This window comes from Vigna umbellata, chromosome 6, assembly GCF_029865625.1.
Source record: "Vigna umbellata cultivar VRB3 chromosome 6, Vumbellata_1.0, whole genome shotgun sequence".
NCBI lineage: Eukaryota > Viridiplantae > Streptophyta > Magnoliopsida > Fabales > Fabaceae > Vigna > Vigna umbellata.
Window position 1 is genome coordinate 28,250,730 of NC_142170.1, and position 17,339 is coordinate 28,268,068.

Below are 17,339 nucleotides of genomic sequence, written 5' to 3' on the forward strand. Positions count from 1 at the left end.
AATCATGATAAATAGGATAATCCTAAACATAATATAATAATGATAAATATTCTAACAAACCTTGTAGTATATTCCGTGACTAGAAAGTAACTCTATATTCATTTTGTCCAAACAGGGGAAATTCTATGTTATAAAGAAGTTCCTTATCTCATTTTTCCAGCATATTTGTAAATTAGAATACCCTTCTTCCAATGACTAGAACCAGTGACTATTATGTAACACAACAGCATTCTCCAAGCTTACCGCAAACATGTTCATTCTATTGGAGAAAAATCTTTATTTTTTCTGGAGTCCTGAATATGTTAAAAATACTTACTGAAAAAGGCTCAATGCTTATTCATCACTCTTTAAAATTATTTCTATAAGTATGGGAGAAATACTGGCATGTTCTAAATTAGATTAATATGTTCAGCATGTACTATTTTATTACGTGAGCTTTCAACTTGGTTTAATTGGCATGAAGAGCCTCTTTTTTATGTATTAATGGATTCTGATTTTGATTGATACAAATTACATTTAGGAGAATGTGGAGTAAGACACCACTTTGGCATAAAACAGGAATGTTACAGTGGCAGTTTTTTTACCCAGCTCTGATTATCTTAACAAAAAGGTAAATTTTTATAATCCTCATGTACCAGTGATAAGTTTGAATTGTTAGTGTTTGTGGTATTTAGTTCTTGTCTATAGCCTAACTTGGGTTTGCTTTCTTCAGCTGAAGGAAACGGATGGCAGTGACATGAGTAAGAAGTTTCCGACTTTAATGGAGACTCTTTTACATGAACGAGATCAGTAAGTTGCATTGCACTTAATATCAATTTACTGATTCATTTTTTGCTTCTATTACCTGTAACCTGCTTCCCGTACTGTTTAGAGAATGCTTCAGTAAACACTTGTCACCCTATTATGTGACCACTTAGCACAGGGGTTCTTGTTGGAGGGTGTCTTGGTTCTGTTATTGACATGCATAATCTGAAATTCAATACCATGGGGCTTTCATCCATCCAGGTACATGTCCTTCACATTATTAATCTGTTGTTGCTGTTGTTGGAATGGATAATTTACAGAGAATACAGAAGCATTAGAAGCAACCTGTCCTGGTGGCTGAACATTTAGTTATTTGAGTGATATAATCGGCAATTTATAAGTATTTTTATCACAAAATTGTATAACCAGTCCTGAACCGGATTTTTTTCCCCTTATTTTTATCACAAAATTGTATAACCATGCATCCTTCATTGATCGCTCCATACCTTTCTCGCAACATCAGATTCTCTGCGTCATGTTTCAACGGCTTATGGGTCACCTCGTCACTCGCACTCGCACTCTCAATCAGCTCGCCCGAGTCACGCCCTTCATTCATCGCCATAAATCTCTCCTCGTAGCACCAATTTCTTGTTCCCAAACCCTATCTTCCCTCCAATTCTCCACCGACACCTCCGCCTTCACCCACCACCCGGTCAGGCTCCCGGACGATCTATCTAAAGACCTGATTGTCCTCTCGTGCGAGTCTTCAGCTGAAGGCGGCGTCTGCCACGTTTACTTGGTCGGAGTCTCTCATGGCACCAAGGTATTGATTCTGGTCGTTCGGAATCAGGTTTTAGGTTTCGTTGTGCTGCACATTATCGCTATGTTCAACGAGAACGAATAATGATGGATTCTTTTATTTTATTTTGTTCTGTAAATTGGAACTGTTATTGTCATTTCCTAAGACGATGTAAGACCGTGTTTTTATCAATTCTAGTTGATTTAATAATAAGTAAAGTTAGTCGGTGAATTGCTGAGAGAGTAAAATTTATGCCGAATTTTATTTCAGGAATCATACAGACGAGTTCAGGCTACAGTGAAATTTCTGAAACCGGAGGTTCTGTTTCTCTTTTGAACTTACTAATGCTTGGCTGATTGATTGACCATTCACTTGCTTAATTTGGTGGCTCTTGGTTTCATGATGACTCTTCCTGACTTTTTGGATTTTCAATAATGAAACCCATGGTCGGCCTTTGTTTTTGCAGGCCCTCTTCCTAGAGTTGTGCCAGAGTCGTGCTTCAACTCTTACCTGTAAAAATTTCAAGGTTTTTATCCTTTAAATTATTGTTTTGTAATTATTCTATCATTTCCTTTGTAGTTTGGTCTGTTAAATTGTTGTCACGCCTAGCCAACCAACTTTGACCTCTTTTGTAGTTGCCGCAATTTTAACTTGGAAGTTTTCTGGTGTAGTTCCACATGGTTTGGTTGAGTGAGACCGTAAGTCCGATTTCTAAGACCATAACCCTAACCCTTTTACCAGCCCAATTTGTAATTTAAATACATAAGTTGAAAAGTGAGAGGAAATATTTGTCTATTCCAAATTCCAATTTGTAGGGAGATCCGACTTTCTTTTGTTCCATATTAGATGAGGAGATTGTTTGATAGATAAAGTATCAGATGGCTGAAATTAAACCATCTCTTAAAGCAATAAAATAATAATTGTAATTATTGTTATTTAATTTTCCACATGTCTTATTCAAATCTAATATCAACTAACTTCTTCAATTCTATCAAATTAATCTGGTTCTCATTCAGTTGTTTGTTGGTACGATTGTTTTTTTTTACTTCTTCCAGAGACACGTACCCACTGTGAAAGAAATGGTTACACAATTGAGGAAAAAAGAGAACATTTTTTCAGTACTTTTGGGTTGGTTCCAAGCCAAGGCAGGTTTCTGGACAATCATGTCTCATCCTTTAATACGGTTTCAATTATCACTCTTTGAACGTCCAATAATGCTATGTTTTTCATATATCCTGTCATTTACTCCTTAAGTTTCTGACAGATTGCTGATGATCTTCATGAAAATGAGTTTCGTGTGGCATATGAAGAAGCCATCAAATATGGAGGCAAAGTGATACTTGGTGATCGCCCTGATAATGTCAGATGAGTTCTCATTCTAATATGTTAAATGCAGAGAAAATTTCAACTATGTTGATGTAAAATATTCGTCTGAATAATAAAGAATGTACCTGTTGTTCCCATAATAGTATTATTCATTACATTAAGCCAGTGTGGTGAAGAGAGGAATATTTTTTTGCTTTTCTCTTGAAAATAAATTGATAGTATTGCAAGTAAATAGTATTGCATTATTCATTAGAATATCTTGGACTTTTGGTGTTCTTGAGAGTATATTCGTGTTGCATCATTGTTAGAAGGCCTTGTAGAATATTCAGTGATTGGAAAGTAGCTCTATTTCCAAACAGGGGCATTCTATATGATGTGAAGAAGTTCCATATCTCATTTTGCTAGCAAATTTGTAAGTCAGAATACTCTTAGAAAAGAAAAAAAAAGTAAATATGTTGTTATGGTGACTAGATTCCATGAGTACTATGTAACATAAAATTCTTTAAGCTTATAAAGAAGTTCCGTATCTCATTTTTCCAGCATATTTGTAAATTAAAATACCCTTCTTCCATTGAGTAGAACCCGTGACGTGACTACTATGTAACACAGCAGCATTCTCCAAGCTTACCACAAACATGTTCATTCTATTGGAGAAAAATCTTTATTTTTTCTGGAGTCCTGAATCTGTTAAAAATACTTACTGAAAAAGGCTCAATGCCTATTCATCACCCTTTAAAATTATTTCTATAATTATGGGAGAAATACTGGCATGTTCTAAATTAAATTAATAAGTTCAGCATGTACTATTTTATTATGTGAGATTTCAACTTGGTTTAATTGGCATGAAGAGCCTCTTTTTTATGTATTAATGGATTCTGATTTTGATTGATACAGATTACATTAAGGAGATTTTGGAGTAAGACCCCACTTTGGCATAAAACAAAATTGTTACTCCTTTTACTTCTCGGGGCAGTTATTATACCCGGCTCTGATTATCTTAACAATGAGGTAAATTTTAATCCTCTGTTAGTGTTTGTGCTATTTAGTTCTTGTCTATATCCTAACTTGGGTTTGCTTTCTTCAGCCGAAGTTAAGGGATGACAGTGTCATGAGTAAGTGGTTTCCGACTTTCGTGGAGATTATTGGGCATGAACGAGATCAGTAAGTTGCATTGCATTAATATCAATTTACTGATTCATTTATTGCTTCTATTACCTGTAACCTGCTTCCCGTACTCTTTAGAGAATTCTTTAGTTAACACTTGTCACCCTGTTATGTTACCCCTTAGCACAGGGGTTCTTGTTGGAGGGTGTCTTGGTTCTGTTATTGACATGCATATTCTTGTCACCCTGGTGATCTGAAATTCAATACCATGGGGGCTTTCATCCATCCAGGTACATGTCCTCCACATTATTAAAAGTGGCGAGTGAAAATAGCTCAGTTGTTGCTGTTGTTGGAAGGGCTCATTTAGAGGGAATAAAGAAGCATTGGAAGCAACCTGTCGTGGTGGGTGAACATTTAGTTATTTGTCTGGTATAATCGGCAATTTATAAGTATTTTTATCACAAAATTGTATAACCAGTCATATGAACCGGATTTTTCACCCTTATTTTGCAATATCTTTCCAAAATCATATAGTTATGCCTTTGTTATTCATTGTCATATTTTCTTACCTTAGTTCACAACGTTTTCTTTTTTCAGATGAAAGATCTCATGACAGTCCCATCTGTTGAACCAGCTGTATCTGCAATAAGAATCTTGAGATCCGTTGGTGTTGTCGTGGCTGCGGTGGCCATTATATCAGGAATTGAAATAACTGTTATAAGAGATGATGGGGTGGCTGGGCTGGTCATTATTTCATGCAAGAAATAACTCTTATAAGAGATGCTGTCATCCACCACAACGTTGATGTAGGAATTGAAACATGTATGATGTAGCAGTTGAGTCAACCATCAACGAAGTTGATGCAGAAGCTATTTATCCCTTTTTCGTATCAAGCAAGAATAACAATTCTTTTTGAATCTTTACATAGAAATCATGTTATACAACACTAATAAATACTCAGTCAGATAGTTCCATTTTAACAGGAATTCCAAGGGAGATAGAAAATGGTCTAATTACAATTTTTTATTCTTGCGCATATAATTGTTGGGAATAAACAATAGTGATTCCAAATAATATTAGGAAGAATACGAAAGTATATGAAAGATAACATTTTTATTATAAAAAACGTCAAGTAAAATGGAAATAGAGAATTAGATATTATATAATATATTTATTTCTTTTCATTCATGGGAAAACTCAAAAGTTGTGCAAGGAGAGAGAGATAGAGAAATGAAAATAGTTGGATTAATTTTCCCAAATTCGAGTTAAATTTATCTCTCAAATTTATTAAAAAATATTTAATGTGGTCGTTCTTCTTAATGTTGTTATTGTTTTCTATTGGGAGAGTGTGGCTGGGGTGGTCATTATATCAGGCATCTATCTTCATCCATAAAATAACTTTCGTAGGAGATGCTGTCATCCTGAACGGTTTAGGAATTGAAATGTGTAATAGTTCAGTCAACCATAAACAAAGTTGATGCGTATGCTATTTAATCCTTTTTTCGTATCAAGAACAACTATTTTCTTTAATCTGTCCCTAGAAAATCAAGTTCCTTGTAATTTTGATGAATCATCGTAAAAAAATTTGAAGTCCCAAGTCCAATGCGATTACCATGGGAAATGATAGTTTTCATTTAGGTAGTGTTGGGGAGTGAATGTGAGAGCAAGAATAACTATTTTCTTTAATCTTTGCATGTTGTATACTTCCATGTTGTCAAATGACATTAACAATATCCAATTTAGATAATGTTTATTTTTTTATCAAAGTACATTAAATGATCTTCTTAAAATACTGACTGGACATGACCGATCTCCTTTTGTCCAGATACCATTATGACAAGATCTAATGCATAACAATCAAATTGCTCTTTATAATAGAGCAAATATTGTCTTTCATAAAAAGGTCTAAACATTTTAAAATTGACTTTCATTTTAATGAAAAAAAAATATTATATTTGAAGACATTACAACTAATCCATTAGTCTATTAATAAATAGTTTCACCAAATTCTTACATAGACAAACTTAATTAGATATAATATTATATCAATTACAATATCTTATATTACTTACAATATTATGCAATATTATGTTTGTCTAAACTTAATCTATATTTTCATCATTATTCTTTAATATCTATATATATATATATATATATATATATATATATATATATTATAATTTTTTTTCTGCATTTTTATGCAAAATTTCAGTTTTGTCTTCTTTGAATTATACAGTAAAACAATTTTAAATTGTACTATATAAAAACTGGAAACAACTTTCACATATTTTATAATTTAAAATAAAAGATTCTTAGAAAATGCTTCTGAATTATGAAATTCAGAAATCAAAATTAATTTTTAATAGAATCTTGGGACCAAATGATTTCTCTCCAGTTTAGATAATAATCTAAAGGTAAAATGAGATATTTTGGTGTGGAGATTTACAAAGAAGAAACTGCAGACATGGCAACAGATTTATGCTCGTCAATCTCAGGTAAAATGTCCAAGAGATTGATGATGTGGTATTTTATTAATAGATTTCAAAATAATTTGTTGTAATATGTAAAGAAGTTAGACGCTTATTTTTTTAATTAATTTTAAAATATTTAGTTAGAAAATGATTTGAAATTTTTTTATTTTCTCTTACTCTAAGGTAGAGTAACTATTGAATAGTTTGAAAAGTGAATGGTTAAGAATCAACATTATCTGCGAAGAATTGTTTTTGGCGTTTATGTAGTATAGAACTTATGAGAGTGGTTGATAATTGTAATTATTGTTGTTTAATTTTCCACATATCTTATTCAAATCTAGTATCAACTAACTTCTTCGATTCCATCATATTAATTTGCTTCTCATTCCGTTTGTTTGTACGATTGCTTTTTTATTTTTTGCTTCTTCCATATACACGTACCCACTCTGAAAGAAACAGTGTCAGACCTCGAAAAAACACACTCAAACTCTCTGTCAGAGTCATTTAAAACGCACCTAAAACCCTCTGCGTGGACGTCAGGTGTCAAGCAACAAAGATTCGAAAATCAGACAGTGGAAGACAGGTGTCAGCGAGTGAGCGGATGTTCGTTTTAACGAGAAAAACAAAACCTGATTTTTCTGGAAATCCCGTTTCACTCACTCTGCATGCACCTTCTTCCCCAAAACTCTGAACTTTTCATCTTCTCCTACTTCTCTCTAAAAACTTCCCCTTCTCTCTATCAAAACTCACCTTTTTACTCCTCCGATCATCTTTCAGAGACCGTAGAAGCGTTCCCGGCATCATAAGCTTCATTCTGAACCGAACATTTCCGGGTTCTGAACCTGGTAAGTCTTTTGTCCTTAGTCGTTCGTTCTATAGTGCATGCAAACCAAGCCTCGGTTGAATGCTGATATCTTGTCTGATCCACTTTTGGTTGTTTTGCTGTTAATTAGTTAAGAGTTGTGGAACGTAAGGGTAGGAGAGATTTTAGTCAGACCAACCATACATCTGCCTCTAGGACGATCGTTCACACTAGAGGTAAGGGAAGCTTATTCAATTTAATTCTTATGTTTTACTATGCTGCATGGACGTTCTGTGAGTTGTATGAAGCATGACTTTGTGATGTTTGGTTATTTGATATATGATAATGATTATGAGTTGATGCATGAGTAATATGAAATGTGCTATGATATGAAAGTATGAAATTATGAAGTTATATGCTAAGAAATGAATTTGAATGTAAATGAATTCTGAATAAGAAATTCCGCTATGATATTGAACATTCGACATTGAACGGTCCTTGACCGTTCGGTGTTTCTAGTAAAATTCTTTGAAATAGAATTCTTTCATTTGGGAAGAATTCTATTTGAGGACGAGCGCCTTATTGTAATAGTGCTATGTTTGAGCGTTCGGCCAAACGTAGATGTACCGGAGTGTTACGTGAGGAACTGAAAGTCTTGTAAACATGTATTTGTATATTAGTTATTCTTCCACACTGTCTCCGACGTGTCTTATCATAATCATTATTATTAATGTTTCTATTATAAGTTTAAAGGAGTGATAGGTCTCGACCTAAGCTCTCGTAATGAGTGGCGTTCGGTCTTATACCGAACGCTCGTACTCGTTTTTAAATCATCAATCTTAATGAAACAGCGTTCGTCCAATTTCAGTAGAACCTATTTTACCGTGCTCAGTCATTGACCGACACTTAGTCTATATATATATATATATATATATGAATTATTCTACATAAGGTTCTTTAAAGTCTTGACACATCTACTTTCATTGTCTCCAACCTATAGTCCCCGTACCTGATGTATTCTTTAAGTGTTGATTGTAGTTCACGAGAGTCAGTTCATTTAACTGATTCATGTTGTAAGTAACGTTCGTCACATATTGTATAATTGTACTCGATTTATTCTTAAATCTAAAAGTAACCCCTTCGGTCTTATTCTATTCTGGAATGGGAGATTTCTCGGTCTCGTTCTTATCGTTCGTACTCGTTCTGAAGGGGGCTGAACGTTCGGTTTTTGAGGTTCTTAGAACTGGTGATAAGGATGACACTAAAGTGAAGAATTATAAAAGATGAAGAGTATATAAGATGAATGAAAGGTTGTGATTTTTGAACGAGCGTTCCGAGGAGGAACGACTTCTGAGTGAATATTTGAAAGTTGTAAAGTATGACTGTGGTAACGCTAAGCTGTTGATTCATCCTCATGTTCCGTGAGTACTCGTCCTCACGTAGAGGAGAGTGGGTCATGTGTGGAAACGGCAGGAGGTCCTAGTCCTTAGGGGTACTTTGGACAGATAGGACTAACCTCGGGTGGCAGCTGATGAGAGTATTCCAGTTACTACATCACCCGGGTGCACGAACGTCGTAGCTACACAGATTTCATATAGTCCGGACGGTTGGTCTAGTGGTAGGCCTTGCTTGAAACGTATTGTTAACTTTATCTGTGTGTTGATGTATGAATTGTATGATTTGTAACTGAATTAAATTACATAAGCTTACCCTGTGTTTTCCTTGTGTTGTCTCGTCTTCTACGTCCGTCTTGTCGTTGCAATGATCATCCGTGTGCATGTGAGCAGAAGGAGACGCGCTACTAGAAGAGGCGCTGGAAGAAGAAAATTTGGAGGAAGAGAACCTCATAGAAGTTGAAGTTAAGGCCGAACCGTAGTTTGTTCGGTTAGTAGTATAGTCTAGTTAGTGTAAGGTGTCGTTCGATCACCTTTCCTTTTGTTAGGAATGACCGTTCGGTAATTCCTTTTGTAAACCGTTTGGTCAGTTTCGTATTGTTGTATAGTCAAATTTGAACTCTTACTGTTTATTGCCGTTCGGTCAGAACCGCACGCTTTCTTTAATGTAAGACTGAAACTGATATATTACTAATTATAATTATTTCTATCGTATGGTTTATTAATGTATTTTTTGGGATGTTACAAATGGTTACACAATCGTCTGAATAATTAAGAATGTACTTGAATGTGTTGTTCCCATAATAGTATTATTCATTACATTAAGGCAGTGCGTTGAAGAGAAGAATATTTTCTTGTTTTTCTCTTGAAGTTAAATTGATATTATTCCAAGTATATAGTAATGCATTATTCATTTGAATATCTTGGACTTTTGGTGTTCTTGAGAGTATATTCATGTTGCATCATGGTTAGAAGGCCTTGTAGAATATTCAGTGACTGGAAAGTAACTCTATTTCCAAACAGGGGCATTCAGTATGTTGTGAAGAAGTTCCATATCTCATTTTGCTAGCTTACCTCTAACTCATCTATTCTATGTGATTAAACCGTTTTCTTTTCTGGCTGTCCTTAATCTATTAAAAATACTTACTGGGAAAGGTTTAATTCATTTTAATTACTCTTTTAAATTGTTTCTATATGCCTGGGAGAACTAGGGCCCGTTCTAAATTAGGTTAATATGTTCATCATGTACTATTTTATAATGTGAGCTTTCAACTTGTTTAATTGGCATGAAGAGCCTTTTATATTAATGGGTTATGATTTGGATCGAGACAGATTACATATATACCAAAATTGTTATACTTTTCTCTTTCTTTTGGACAACCTTCTCCCATCTCTGGTTATTTTGACAAAATGGTAAATTTCATAATCCTCATGTACAAGTGATAAGTCTGAATAGTGTTTGTGCTATGAAGTTCTTGTCTATATGCTAATTTGGGTCTGCTTTCTTCAGCTGAAGGGAATAGAAGACAGTGGCATGCTAACTCTGATTATGTAGCAAATGAATAAGGAGTTTCCAATTTTAATGGAGACTCTTGTGCATGAATGGGACCGGTAAGTCGCATTGCACTTAATATCAATTTTCTGTTTCATGTCCGCCGGATTATTAAACGTGGCGAGGACAAATAGCTCAGTTGTTGCTGTTGTTGGATTGGTTCATCTACAGGGAATAAAGAAGCATTGGATGCAATGGTGGGTGAACATTTAGTTATTTGTATGATATAGTCGCCTATTTAGAAGTATTTTTATCACATAAATATGAAATTGTCAGATTTTCCCGTATATTTCAATATCTTCCAAAGTCATCCAATTATGCTTTTATTATTCATTGTCAGTTGATTTAGGAATTGAAATGTAGTCAAACTATAAAGAAAGTTGATGAGTATGATGTGGACAATATTTGAAGACATCACAACTAATAGTTTCACCAAATTCTTACAACCTTGATTAGATATGATATTTGTTAAGTTGATTAGATATATTACATTAATTACAATATCTTAAATTAGTTAAGATATTATGTCATTTAAGATATTATGTCATATTATGTATGTCTATACTTAATATTTTTTTCTGCATTTTTATGCAAAACTTCATTTTTGTCTTATTTGAATTATTCAGGTAATCAATTTAAAATTGTAGATTCAAATTAGATGCCTTAGTATTTTATTAATATATTTCAAAATAATTTGTTGTAATATGTAAAGTTAAACGTTTATTTTTTAATTAATTTTAAAATATTTAATTAGAAAATAACTTTCAAATTATCTTTCTAAGAGGAGAGTAACTATTTAATTGTTTGAGAAATATTATCTGCATAGCATTTAGTTTTGGACGAAATGTTAGTTGATAACGTTTGGAAAATTTATAGAAATGTTAAAAAGTTTTATGGGATGATAAGATTTTGATTGCCAAAGAAAATTGTTTTGGGTTGTTCTCTAAAAATTGTATTTTCTAATAAACAAAAAAATGTGAAAATAAGACTCCACAGCATAAAATTCATGGCCTCAGTGTGTGTAACAATCAGATCATTGATAGAAATCTCACTGAAATCCGCTAAGATATTAAAATTATCATCATAAGCCAAATAAAAGTCTCAATCTACAGAAATCTAATCAAAATATGAAGTAAAAACTATAATCAATTAAGAAATAAAAAAGTTTCCAGTGAATTTTGTAGTAATTTTAGTTGAATCGAAAAATTTGGTATGCTCAGACAGCCAAGGGTTTAATAATCAACTTCTGAGTATATTCCCAGATCAGAAACTCTAGTCCACAAAATTGCCTCGTCATAGCACGCGATTCAAATCACAAAATCCAATGCTAATTTCAAAAACACATAATTTGCATGTACTTATGATTCGAAGTATAATCAACTGCAATCATAATCATATGACTATAAACACTACAACATATCTACCTATATAATCAACTGCAATCATAATAAAATTAGTATTCTTCAAATTTGAAGTAAAAAAAGTTTTGGTGGCGTTTCCAAGACCAAATGGCACGATGATGAAACCATCAATCAGGATGACCACGTCATTAATCTGGCGTCCGAGCCATTATACCAGGAGGAACCACATATCCCCCGGAATTGGTAATGGACGCAATTAAAAACAATGATCCTAATTGTTTAACTTATACTAAAGAATATGCATTTATTCAAATGCTGTTCCTAATTATAATCTCTAATTATGGTACTCAGTGGAAGGAGAAGTCGTTAAATTGAAGGCTCACGGCGAAACCTTTCGGTTACGTCCACTGCCTAAAAACACCACAAAGTGTTTCATCTCATCATAGCACCATTAACATAAAATTAGTACTCACTATCATGCATTTCCTATGTAACGAAACCATCAATTCAAGTGATAAAAGTAGCATAATTAAGAACAAATACATCAAATTAAAACTACAACGAATGACCAAATGTACAAATTTTTAAACAAAATATTAAAAACAATCAAACAATGGCTTCAGTGTGTGTAACAATCAGATCATTGATAAAAATCTCACTGAAATCCGCTAAGATAATTAAATTATCATCATAAGCCAAATTGTTTTCTCAAGCAAATTCAATGATATATGAAAAAGGGTGAGATTCAACACAATTATTTTTGAGACATGAAAAATGTTCAAAAAATACTTAATTTTCGAAACTTTGATGTGCTCAGACAGCCAAGGGTTTGATAATCAACTTCTGAGTAACTACCCAGATCAGAAACTCTAGTCCACAAAATTGCCTCGTCACTGCACACAAACAAAACCTAAAACTTCATCATAGAAAACAAAAATAAGAAGTGGAATCACAAAACATCAAAGCACAGAAAATGAATTCCATAAAGGCTGAACTTCCAGAAACATTCCCAACCGAAATCAGAGAACACGATTAACCCTAAGCTGCTACTCGAATGCGAAAATGAGTAACGAAAAGGGAGATGAAGAGATGGGGCAGTAGGTTCGATTAAATAGGCAGTGAAGAATGAAAGTGTCGAAGACTAAATTAGGGTTTATGGGTATTGGACCGAAACAAAAGCGAGAAATCTGGACTGGGCTTGAACTTAAAGCCCAAATACATAATGAACAAATCCCTAATTTGTGATAAAAAAAATTATAGCCTTTTTAATTTTAAGTTTAAACCAACGAGCTTAATCATTAATCTCATACATTTATACTAAAAATTTCTACTAATTTTTAAATTTTTATTATAATTTAATACATATTTCATCTTCTATATTTTACGTTATGTAATATCACAATAGATATTTATTTTAAATAACTAGCATTTTTTTTATAAATAAATTTTAAAGCATATATTATATTTTAATTAAAAAAATTTAATAAATAGATATTTTTAAACATATAAATTACATTTTAGATTATGATAAGCAATTTACTGCCGTGATTCAAGGTTATTTTTAATTAGGTTGACAAATTGGATAAATTTTACTTCAAATTATAATGAATCAATAAAAAAATATTAACCCATTTAAAAATTAACTTAAAAAAATATTTGAAAAAAAAATTCAATTCATTTTTAACACTTTCTTTATTGATGAATATTCAGTTAATTCATTAAAATATTATAAAAACTAAAATTTCTCATTTTTTTAATTAAAAAATTATAAAAAATTAAAATTAGAAATATGTTTATAAAAACTTTTAGAAAGGTAAATTTTTAAAAATATGTAATTATAAAGGTTGGATTTATTTTTGTTGAGTAAAATACTGATAGCGACGTGATTAGATTTTGATAAATAATGTTAAAGTAATTAATCATCCTTAAAATTAATAGACAAATAACAATATAATTAGTATAAGTTACAAATTTTAAGGAAATGAAAAAGGGTTTATATTTCTCCAAGAGCACACTATTGCAATCAGTTAACTTTCAATAGTAGCTTAATTTAGTTATTATTAAAGACTTTCCTTGTATTTCTTTGGATAAATCCTCAAAAGTGTTTTGTTTTCATGCAACATTCATTTCGTATATTGACATTCAGTATGGGATTTTTTTTCCCGGTGACATTCCATATTCCAAAATCGCTCAATAAATTCACATTCGGCTGGACAAATTGGATAAATATGAAAAACCTAATTGAATATTTAAAAGGAGTATCAATAAAAAAACAAATTAGAAAAATAAAGAATTAAGCCAAAGATATACAATTTGTTAATACTTAAATTATATAATTTTATGAAAATTTTCTAAAAGATAAATAACTTTTAATAATTAATGTCTAAATGTTAACTTAATGTCATGAGAAAAAAAAATATTTAAAGAAAAATGACATTTAAAAGTTTATGTATATAGGACCAAAGATCCCTCCACCGTACTAATAAGGCCTACAACTCAAATATTATTTTAATGATAGTTAGAATTCACTTTTGCATTTAATATACATTTGACCAAAATCTCTAATCAAATATTAACTTAAGTGTTGAAAAATATTTTGTAGGCATCTCTCATTTGATAATAGAAGAAGAAGGTTTCACATATAAATATCGGATAATGATGAAATCGTGAAGAAAAGATAATTTTACGTGATACGTTCGGTCTCGAAAAAAAAGTCTCAAATATGTTAAACAATAGAGGATACCAAAAAATATATCACATTGGCATGTGTTTGCATTTCATTGTAAATACAAGAAGTCATTGTTGAGTTAATTTTGCTCATTAGTGCGTCCACTTTTTTTAAATTATATTGGGAATCTTGAAAAATTTTATTGAGTAATACATTTTCAACATAGGAAGTGAAGATTTTATTGTGCAATTGTGTAATTACAACAAATTCCCTCTCTTATTACTACTTATTATACCAACAGAAGCATGTAGGAATCACTCTCCAACCCTTCTCACATCACTCGGAAAAACAAATCATGTTGAAAAGAAGACATAGCAATTGCAATTAGATTGGTGTTTACCAACCCATTCTCTTAGTTATTCACTCGTGCACAATGTTTCCTTATCTCTCCTTGGGTTCCAAGTTTAAGATTAATTCGTCCCATTTTCTCCATGGACTTGGCAAATTCTGCAAAGAATCCTTCAGTTGATTGAAGCTGCTTAGTGATAATAGACCTTGTGGTAGAGCTACTGAGCAATTCAGCATCTGAATGGAACAAGCCTCTTCTCTTAAGGACTTGTTTGTAATAGCCAAGATCAAATGTATCACGACTTCCAGGGTCCATCTCTAGAAGTGTGGTGTTATCATTGATGTTCTTGCACTTCAATGTCTTCATATTTGTTGCATAGTCACTGTCTAGAGTTGGGTCAGTGTCACCTCTGCCAGTGAAATTGTATAAACGAGTTGAAATCGATGAACAGTGGGCAACACCGATCGTGTGAGCACCTGATGAAGTTAAATATTTGGTCGTTAGAAACACAACCTTAAATATCAAACAAAAGTTATATATCATTCATATAACAGCAACACTTTTTATTGGACATACCAGAAAGCAATACGAGGTCGTTTGCGTCAAGTCCAACGTTGTCAAAGAGTGATAGTTGGACAGTGAGGTTGTGAAATGGAGCAGGAAGGCTAGCTAAAGGATCTGCTGCCCTAGAGATGAGTCCATCCCTTCGACCTGTTGGAACATTCCAGAAGGGTCCTCCCTGCAAATCCATGTCAAACATATTCGTCATTTCCATTCTATCAGAAAGCCCAGAGAATCAATAGCCTCACATCACTTACACCAGTTCTGACATTACTCTCCAATAAATCACTTTTAAAAATATTTTTGATGAAAAGAAAAAATTAAAAGATAAAATAATAGGCGTAAAATGTGTGTAAAAATTTATTGGGTATTAAAATAATAGTACATTTTTTTAAATATAATAGGTTTCACAACTATTTTTTTTATTAATGTAAAAATTATAAAACATTTAAATTTTAATGCTTATTCATATTAGCTATTATTATATTAATAGAGAGAATTGTTAAATGATGGTGTTTCTAAGAAATTGGTTGTTAGCATATCACTACTTAGTTGAAATACTGTAACACGACTACGTTATAATGTTTAACATTAAAAAATAAAAATATTAATAAGAGAGAAATTTGATGTTTAAAAAACTGTTATAATTTATACGGGTTAAAGTAACTATCAAGATTTTTGCTTATTATTTCTGAAAAAATATATTTTAACACACCAAATTTTTTTACATCTCATTTTTTACTTTTTACTTTCTTTTTTCCAAAAAACTACAAAAAAATATTATTTTTGAAGACCATTTTATTTTTATTAGATATTTCAAAAATAAATGTGAACGTGTATCATATATTATCCTCTTGTTTCTGTTCTAATGTTTGAATCATAAAAAAGTTACAAAGATTGAAAATGGAAACTAATATATTTTAGAAACAAAAATATATTTAAGCGTTTATCTATTTTAATATTGTGAACTACTACAAATAATTAGAAGAAACAACACCAATAATGTTCAAATTATTAGTGAAGAATGTAGGCACATTTCCAAAACAAGTAAAATGGAATATGAATTTTTTTTTTTCATAAGGAGACAAAATTATATGTTATTCTAAGAGCCCATGTTCCTTGGAGATGAGGATAGTATACTTACAATGGCATGAACAGAGTCTCTAGCAGTCAAAGCCAAGATATCAGCACAAGAGACTACTCCAGGGCATTCAGCTTCAACAAGGCTCTTTATTGCGTCAATGAAGCCAAAGCCTCGGAGTGTAAGATTTGGAAGAGAGTCCTTTTCAGCTTGATTGTTTGGTGTTGAGTTCAAAAGCACTGATCCATCACAACCCTGAAATTGACAGATAAAACATGTTTGTTAAAGACACCTTCAACTTCAAAGTTTCAAGCTAACCAGATAATGAAACAAAAGACATGTTCATACATTGACAAAACAATCATGGAAGTGAAGTCTTATGAGAGCAGCTGCCAGAGATGGAACATTTCGGATGCGCTCGGCAACATATTTCAAAATAATATTCTCAGCATTTGGACAACTTTTGCCATAAAAACCAAGCTGCAATTGAGCTTCAGTTGATCCAATCACTGCTATCAGACAAATAATCAAAGCCTTGAAGTAACTCTGGCTTCCCATTTTCCACTGAGTTGGCTGAGACCTTATATTACCAGAGAAACTGTATAAAAACTCAGGTACTTCTTGCAAGAAGCAACTTCATGTTCCTGGTTGAACTCAGAAAGTTTCTAGTTATTTATAGTACTCAGCTCGTTACAATATTAAGGCAAATTAGGATGGTCCATGCAGCATGTTACGTACATGTTACTACTCACATCCTTCAATTTAAAAATGTTAGCACTCTAATAAAAAAAAAACATGTTTAAGCAATGAATTCATATACCGTCTATCTTCTAACAATAAAGAGAGATAAGAAGAGAAAAATATGAGATAATATATATATATATAATTAATGGGACGAAGAAAGAGAGAAATTATATAAAAACACAACGCTAAATAATTAGTTAGTTGGGTATGTCTATTGATCTCTTTTTTAAACTTGTCATATATCACGTCATATATACGAATATCTTTACTTAATGTCATCAGATTGTATAGTACGTACTAACATTTTAAGCAGATTCTTGGGGTGGTTAACGCATATGTACAAGGAAGTGATGTGAACATGCTAACAACAAATAAAATTACTG

At 32.2% G+C, this 17,339-nt stretch overlaps 2 protein-coding genes and 6 non-coding genes across 9 annotated transcripts; 1 reads left to right on the forward strand and 7 right to left on the reverse strand.

The window, feature by feature from the left end:
• Positions 1 to 687: 687 nt before the first annotated feature.
• On the forward strand, positions 688 to 4,953 carry LOC148197141 (uncharacterized). Of its 2 annotated transcripts, none has more exons than XM_088092509.1 (11): positions 688 to 789; positions 872 to 1,005; positions 1,268 to 1,567; positions 1,814 to 1,861; positions 2,010 to 2,069; positions 2,599 to 2,688; positions 2,808 to 2,903; positions 3,764 to 3,877; positions 3,954 to 4,030; positions 4,264 to 4,375; positions 4,571 to 4,953. In XM_088092509.1, exons 2-11 carry the CDS (start codon positions 961 to 963, stop codon positions 4,739 to 4,741), a joined length of 1,113 nt encoding a protein of 370 aa, XP_087948635.1. In that variant the 5' UTR covers positions 688 to 789; positions 872 to 960; the 3' UTR covers positions 4,742 to 4,953. The 2 variants fall into 2 exon arrangements, with proteins under 2 accessions (XP_087948635.1, XP_087948634.1); XM_088092508.1 differs by having other exon boundaries at positions 715 to 789; positions 923 to 1,005.
• A 6,246-nt stretch (positions 4,954 to 11,199) lies between these two features.
• On the reverse strand, positions 11,200 to 11,283 carry LOC124835348 (small nucleolar RNA R11/Z151). Its single transcript, XR_007028564.1, has one exon. It is a non-coding gene; the product is annotated as a small nucleolar RNA R11/Z151 (small nucleolar RNA).
• Positions 11,284 to 11,400: 117 nt separating this feature from the next.
• Positions 11,401 to 11,498, reverse strand: LOC124835346 (small nucleolar RNA Z157/R69/R10). The gene has a single exon (XR_007028562.2). It is a non-coding gene; the product is annotated as a small nucleolar RNA Z157/R69/R10 (small nucleolar RNA).
• A 175-nt stretch (positions 11,499 to 11,673) lies between these two features.
• Positions 11,674 to 11,798, reverse strand: LOC124835344 (small nucleolar RNA snoR80). Its single transcript, XR_007028561.1, has one exon. It is a non-coding gene; the product is annotated as a small nucleolar RNA snoR80 (small nucleolar RNA).
• Positions 11,799 to 11,895: 97 nt separating this feature from the next.
• LOC124835349 (small nucleolar RNA Z152/R70/R12) lies at positions 11,896 to 12,003 on the reverse strand. The gene has a single exon (XR_007028565.1). It is a non-coding gene; the product is annotated as a small nucleolar RNA Z152/R70/R12 (small nucleolar RNA).
• Positions 12,004 to 12,167: 164 nt separating this feature from the next.
• Positions 12,168 to 12,251, reverse strand: LOC124835347 (small nucleolar RNA R11/Z151). Its single transcript, XR_007028563.1, has one exon. It is a non-coding gene; the product is annotated as a small nucleolar RNA R11/Z151 (small nucleolar RNA).
• A 107-nt stretch (positions 12,252 to 12,358) lies between these two features.
• LOC124835343 (small nucleolar RNA Z157/R69/R10) lies at positions 12,359 to 12,456 on the reverse strand. Its single transcript, XR_007028560.1, has one exon. It is a non-coding gene; the product is annotated as a small nucleolar RNA Z157/R69/R10 (small nucleolar RNA).
• Positions 12,457 to 14,408: 1,952 nt separating this feature from the next.
• Positions 14,409 to 17,034, reverse strand: LOC124835342 (peroxidase 3-like). Its single transcript, XM_047310262.2, has 4 exons — positions 16,561 to 17,034; positions 16,276 to 16,467; positions 15,147 to 15,309; positions 14,409 to 15,046 (listed from the first exon to the last, which is right to left on the reverse strand). The coding sequence occupies exons 1-4, from the start codon at positions 16,768 to 16,770 to the stop codon at positions 14,634 to 14,636; spliced, it is 978 nt and encodes a 325-aa protein (XP_047166218.1). The 5' UTR covers positions 16,771 to 17,034; the 3' UTR covers positions 14,409 to 14,633.
• Positions 17,035 to 17,339: the final 305 nt, after the last annotated feature.